This window comes from Mus caroli, chromosome 6 (assembly GCF_900094665.2).
Source record: "Mus caroli chromosome 6, CAROLI_EIJ_v1.1, whole genome shotgun sequence".
Lineage (NCBI taxonomy): Eukaryota > Metazoa > Chordata > Mammalia > Rodentia > Muridae > Mus > Mus caroli.
This window is the reverse complement of record NC_034575.1, coordinates 86701724-86708014: the sequence shown is the minus strand read 5'-3', so window position 1 is coordinate 86708014 and position 6291 is coordinate 86701724. Positions and strand designations below refer to the sequence as shown.

The window sequence follows — 6291 nt, the reverse complement described above, 5'->3', positions numbered from 1 at the left end:
TGCTTCCTTTCAGGAGGGGTGGGGGTGAGGGTGGGTGTGAGTACAGACACAGAAAGGAAAATAAGGAAACTATATGCNGTGGAAGTGACTATTTGGATGGGGCAGTACTCTCTTATGCCCTTGATAGCCACAGGTTGGCAAGAGGTTTGTAGTGTTTTACCTCTGGGTCTGCAGTGGGTTTGACTTCTGTTTACCAAGCAGAGATGGCAGGGGTTACATGCCTATGTTCCCAGTAGGCTTTGGGTGCCAGCTGAGAACAATTTAGAGTTCTCAGAGAATTTGGGGTATCCTCTCTGGCAAGAGGAGCAGGCCTCTAGCAAGTTTCAAAGCTGGAGTCCCACTTCTCTGGCTGAGGCAGGAATAAGTCACCTTGCTTACTAGCCTATTCTCTAGTCCCGGAGACTACGTCTAGGTAACTCCCCTTCCTTACTATGGCAGTCTTCTGTCTCCTCTTCCTCTTCCTCTTCCTCTTCTTCTTCCACTGAGCTCTCAGTAAGTCTTCTATTTGTACAGCCCTGAAAGGTCCAGATTTATGGGGTGTCAGCTAGGCCCATATTGGATGAATGTGTGCATATACAATAAAGTTAGAAAGGGGACCAATAACGGAAGAGCTATCATCTTTGCAGGCTGCTTCCTGCTTTTCCAGCCTAGTAAAGCCTGGGACTCTATCTACCTNGTGTAGCTGAGATTTGTGGCTCCCTTACCCTCAGGGGCCCCTCCTACCCCTAGCTTTGAGTTAGCTGTTCTTATACCTAGGCAGGCCATGCAGCTGAGTGTGTGTGTGTGCATGTGTATGTGTGCCTGTATGTGGTATATGCACAGGGTGACATGCTGAGCTGTATGTAGGAGCAACTTTGAATTGGTAAAGNTGGGTCCTCACAGGGATTGCAGACAGTAATCATGGTCCAGTGTTAAGATCTCTACTTGTTAACCTGTCAGTAGCAGCTTCCATGTGAAAGAGCAGGCAGCAAGTCTGACACAGTGGTTCAAACTTGCAGAAGTGTCTATAGATAATTCTGAGAATCATGTTTCCAGCGTCCACAGGGGCCTCCCCAGTGCTAGCATGGGATCTGGGCAGTTGAGTAAAGGACTTGGAACCAGACAAGGTAGGAAGTCATTTTTGAACTCTGAAATCAGCACCCATGCCACATAGAAGGGGTCAAAGGCCAGGGACTGGCATAGATAAACTTAGTGGGAGAACATGGAACACCTATTAGAGGTCCCACCCTCTCCCCCGCTAAAGGGGTCAAGCGGTCATTACTGAGCATTCTTCTTGTTCATCCCACCCAGGAAGCCTGAGAAGGGCATCCAGTATCTCATTGAACGCGGCTTCGTGCCCGACACGCCAGTGGGAGTGGCCCACTTCCTGCTGCAGCGCAAGGGCCTCAGCCGCCAGATGATCGGTGAGTTCCTGGGAAACCGGCAGAAGCAGTTCAACCGTGATGTGCTCGAGTAAGTCTGGGGGGTCAGGGCCCCATTCCACATGCACAAAATGCTGTCAGCCATGGAATCCCCAACATGCCACATCACCTACATTTACTCGTGTACTGTCAGGCATGCTGTCAGGCATGCTGTTTGCTGGGACATAAAGTTACCTCTTGCTTTCCTGGGATGTGTCCTGCAGAGACCAAAACCCCAAGATGCTCAGGACACACCCTAAAATGCCCATTTGTCAAACAGAGTTACTGATCATCCCCATATGATGTCAATCCTCTCTATGGACAGTTGTATACTGTGAGGTTTAGTGAGTAATGGCAGAAGCAAGGTGTGTGTTCACCATGGACAAATTTTTTTTTCTATCTTGGGCCCACAGTTGGTAAGTCTAAGGTTGGGATGTCCAGTAGTATAGAGAGCTGCGTAAACAGACACATACACCCCCAACTGCACCCTTGACTGCCACCCAGTCTTATTTGCCCAAAACAACACCCCATGCCAATCCACATATCTCTACACTGCCAGGTAGGTACACATTGCCAGCTGGGTCTAATATAAACTCCACCGCCCTCTCAAAATCCCTCCATCCACCACCATCCCCAGAGCCTCTTGCCATCACATATGACCTTCAGGTGACCCACATCTGTGTGGCCACCTTGGCCTGACAACTGTCCATCCAACATAGACAAGTAGCCCTGCCCATGCCTAACCCATCACCCCATCTCCCTGGTGGGCAGCAGTCAACCACACTCCAACATCCCTGAAAGCTAGAGTGTGTGACACTGGGCCGTGGGAAGCACTGCAGAGAGGAAGGTTCCTGGGCTTGTCCTCCAGCTGCTTCTGTTGTGAGTGGTGCTNCCCAGGGCTTACTGTCTTCTCAATTTCTCCACAGTCTCTCTTCCCTGACATATATAGATGGGTAATGGTAGGAGCTCAGAACAGGTGACCTGCTAGCTGCCTCTGCTAGGATTGTATCCATCCAGTCCTGGTTCTGCAGGATTTCACAACTGGCAGAAATGCAGAGATGCTGAGCTCAGGGGAGAAGTCAGTACTGGGGAGGGTGCTGAGCCCTGTGCTCTGTTGAGGACAGCGGGAGCAGAGATGGAACGGAGTCACTAGTTTTGGTGTTTTGCGGTGGGTGTCCTGTACTGTGGTCTCAGGCAGCTAGACAAGGACTACTGCCCCAGCCTCTCCATGTAAGGGGTGGCCAGTACTGTCCTTCTTTTACACAGGACACAAGGTCTTAAGTTATGGGCCTGGGTGCAAATACACCCACACATGCACTCATGCAGAAACCCTTCCTGTATTTTCATATGTGCACATAGACATGACCAGACACATAAAGGACTAAAGCTTTGGTGGAGGCCGGCATAGAGCAGGCAGCAGCAGAAGGTTAACGCTTCTTAGCCAAGGACGTGCATCAGACCTCCCCGATGGCCCTCATGTGTTTCTTCCCCTTCCTCTCACTAGTCAGCACAGCAAGCTGCAGGGATGCAGGGAAAGCAGATCCATTGCCACAGCATTGTAGGCCCCACTACCCACCCCCCACCTACTGGTTTTCTGCTCTCAGGAAATCCTTGCATTGTTCTCCTCCCATTAGAAAATAGCACTGGCCTCAGGAAGTAGCCAGCCCCCCCAGCCCACCTCCTAGGCCTCCTGGAGGGCAGCTGAATTGCTCAGATTCTGTCTGTCTGCTGCTCTCCTTGGGCCCCTTAATGGGCCCAGGAATGGAGACAAGTCCCAGTCTAATGATACTGCCACAGTCCACTTTAGCTTTGTAGCTACAGCTGCTTTCAGAGGTGATGTGGACACCAAACCATTCTGGGAAATGCTTCCCAGAACCCATCCTCTCTACTCAGCCTCATCACAGAATTAAAGGTGTGCCTGTCTCCCCTCCTTCCCTGCTTCTTCACACTAGGGTGGCTTAGTCTCCAAGGTGGCTCTTGAGAGGCCCCTGCCAATCATGTTCCCTCAACATGAGAGTAAGTCTGCTGCCTGGGCACACATCCTGGTCAGGCACCTGAGAGCTCTCTTCATGGGCCATCCACTGTGTACCCATGGATATATGAACTGCAGTGCTGGTCTCTCTATTGGAGAACAGCCCCACCTTTGAGCTCCTCGGTAGAGAATGGCTTACATGCACACAGAATATGCCTCCTACAACTCTGGGGTCTCTAGATGCCTCAGAAGCCTGGGGATCTTAGGGGGCAGGCTTCCCAGAGGCAGTCTGCCTGTCCCCATAGATTCAAGGACCTTTGGCTCTTTGAGGTCCAATCTCTGTCATGTGATAAAACTGGATGTGCCACCTCCATGGGCCTGGCTGCTCTCACAGGCCATCCATCTCTGTTTCAGCTGTGTTGTGGACGAGATGGACTTCTCTGCCATGGAGCTAGATGAAGCCCTCCGGAAGTTCCAGGCACACATCCGAGTCCAAGGGGAGGCTCAGAAAGTGGAGCGGCTCATCGAGGCATTCAGGTCAGGCCACGTGTGAGGTAACGTGGGATATACCACATCAGTGGAGGGACATGCTCCTCATGGCATTACAGGGGTCCAGGGCCACAGCAGGATAGTCAGGACCCCTGACTGCAAGCAGTTGTACTTTGGAAGGTCAGACCTTATTCTGATTTTTCAGGCTCAGAGGTTAATGTCTCCACTGTTAGCATTTTGCTCACTGTCTCAAGGTTCGCTGGTTTCCCGTTCCTGGCCTTACAGTGTCTCCTGGTGACCCATCATACAAGCTATAAAGCCATGTGACCTGGGCTACTCACCCAGTCTACCTGCTGTGTGACTTTACACAGATTACTTCTCTGTGCCTCCCTTCCACTACCTGTGAGGTGGGGGAAATAGTAGCAATTAGAGAGGGGTGGAAGGATGGAGGGGCCCTCTTATCCCATACTTGACATGACAATGAAGTTATAGTCATTCCCTTTGGGACAGTGTGCAGACCTGCCATGTTGGGGCCTCCATGTTTGAGGCTGAGTGTAGACTCCTGTCCATTGCTTACCCAACTNTAGCAGTGGGGTCGAGAGGAGTGAGGACATGGAAGGTGGACCACTCCAGGTGACTTCCTGAAGGGACCAGCACTCAACTGGGCCTGGTTGAAGAAGGCTGAATTGCAGCTATGCTGCATACAGATGTTAACATCTGCTCTACCCTTGCCTTTCCATGAGGTCTCCAGTAGAGAGGCCGTCAGAAGGTTGGCTGTGGTGGCCAGTGAGACAGCAAGTGAGTGGAGCATTTGGTCAGCTGGTGAAGGCAGAGGACTCAGACAGGCACTGAAGCCATAGTAAAGGGAAGCTAGCTTCTCTGTGGTTCTAGATAGCCTACTGGGACATCCCCATTCCAGGCAAGAGAATGAGAGGCATAGCCTTGAAGCTTTCCCTCCTATACCTGCCCTCCTGTGAGTGAACTGGATCTCAGGGAGCTGTGCTGGGAGGTCTGTTCTGGGCAGCCAGCAATCTCACTGGGATGAGGGTGGAGGGGCTGCAGCAGGGCCAAAGGTTAGGGTTGACTAGCAGGCAGCGCAAGTGCAAGGCTTAGGTGATCCCTGACCAGCTCCCTGTCCTCCCAGCCAGCGGTACTGTGTCTGCAACCCAGGGGTGGTGCGACAGTTCCGGAACCCAGACACCATCTTCATCCTGGCCTTCGCCATCATCCTGCTCAACACAGACATGTACAGCCCCAATGTCAAGCCAGAGCGCAAAATGAAGCTGGAGGACTTTGTCAAGAACCTCCGAGGTGAGCCAGGAGCAGGACACACAGCTGGCTAGCCCTGCTTCCCTCTGCCCTGAGGACCTAGACACACTGAGAGGTGACACATGTACCTGAGATCTGGGTTTTGGTGGGCCTGACACAGAGGGCCCTTCAGGGAGCCCAGCACTACATACATGCTCAACAGAGTGAAGTGCAGCCGGTGCCACGCGTGCCCCCCACCACAGGGAAGACGGTGTCTGCTTGCTCCAAGGGCACAGAGGACCTGCCTTTTGTGGAGGTTTACCTAATGGATGGATTTTGAAAGGGAGCCCCCTGTGCCATTCCCGTCAGCCTGGTATTTGATTATGGAGGTAGTGGTCAGAACTCCATGCACTATCTGGAAGCAGGGATGTTGAGTCTCAGTGGATATGTGCTGCCTTTGGCCTCAGGTGAGAGCATCCCTGGAGCTACAGTGTATGTATTACCTAAGGAACAGAGCTGGTCTACACTTGATCAGATTATTGAGTGCCAACTGTGGTCTGTTATTTGTCCCCCTGTGCAGGAGGATGCCCCTGGTTAATGCTCTCCAGTTCCTGTAAGCTTTCACAGTGTCTTTACTCACCCTCTGCTGGCAGGACTACTGTAGCAGGAAGGCTAGGGATAGCCCCACGTTCCCTGGGAAGTGGCCCTAGCTCACTCCTTACATACTAAATGGCTCCTGCAGGTCTTATGGGAGGAGGGAAGAATGCTGAATGGGCCAGGGCCAGGGCCAGAGTCCTCACTGCATGAGGCCCTGAGCAGCATGTTGACCAAAAAGCTTGAGATTCCTAAGGAGTTGTGCTACCAGGAGGGAGACAGAAAGCAGAAGTTTAGGGGACAGCCGGGTGTTTTTAATCCCAGCACTCGGGAGGCAGAGGCAGGAGGATTTCTGAGTTCGAGGTCAGCCTGGTCTACAAAGTGAGTTCCAGGACAGCCAGGACTATACAGAAAAACCCTGTCTCGAAAAAAACAAAACTACTTTGTCGAGCATGGTGGGGCATGCCTTTAATCCTAGCACTCGGGANGCAGAGTCAGGCGGATTTCTGAGTTCAAGGCCAGCCTGGTCTAAAAAGTGAGTTCCAGGACAGCCAGGGCTATACAGAGAAATCCTGTCTTGAAAAACCA

The 6291-nt window shown here is 52.0% G+C and overlaps 1 protein-coding gene across 10 annotated transcripts in view; it reads left to right on the top strand.

The window, feature by feature from the left end:
* Positions 1–6291, top strand: part of Iqsec1 (IQ motif and Sec7 domain 1) — a 151018-nt gene that overhangs the window by 128657 nt on the left and 16070 nt on the right. For all 10 annotated transcript variants that reach the window (XM_029478927.1, XM_021164330.2, XM_029478930.1 and 7 more), the window contains 3 exons: positions 1291–1452; positions 3787–3909; positions 5006–5172. In XM_029478927.1, the coding sequence (XP_029334787.1) occupies positions 1291–1452; positions 3787–3909; positions 5006–5172 (452 nt within the window). The remainder of the gene's footprint in view (positions 1–1290; positions 1453–3786; positions 3910–5005; positions 5173–6291) is intronic.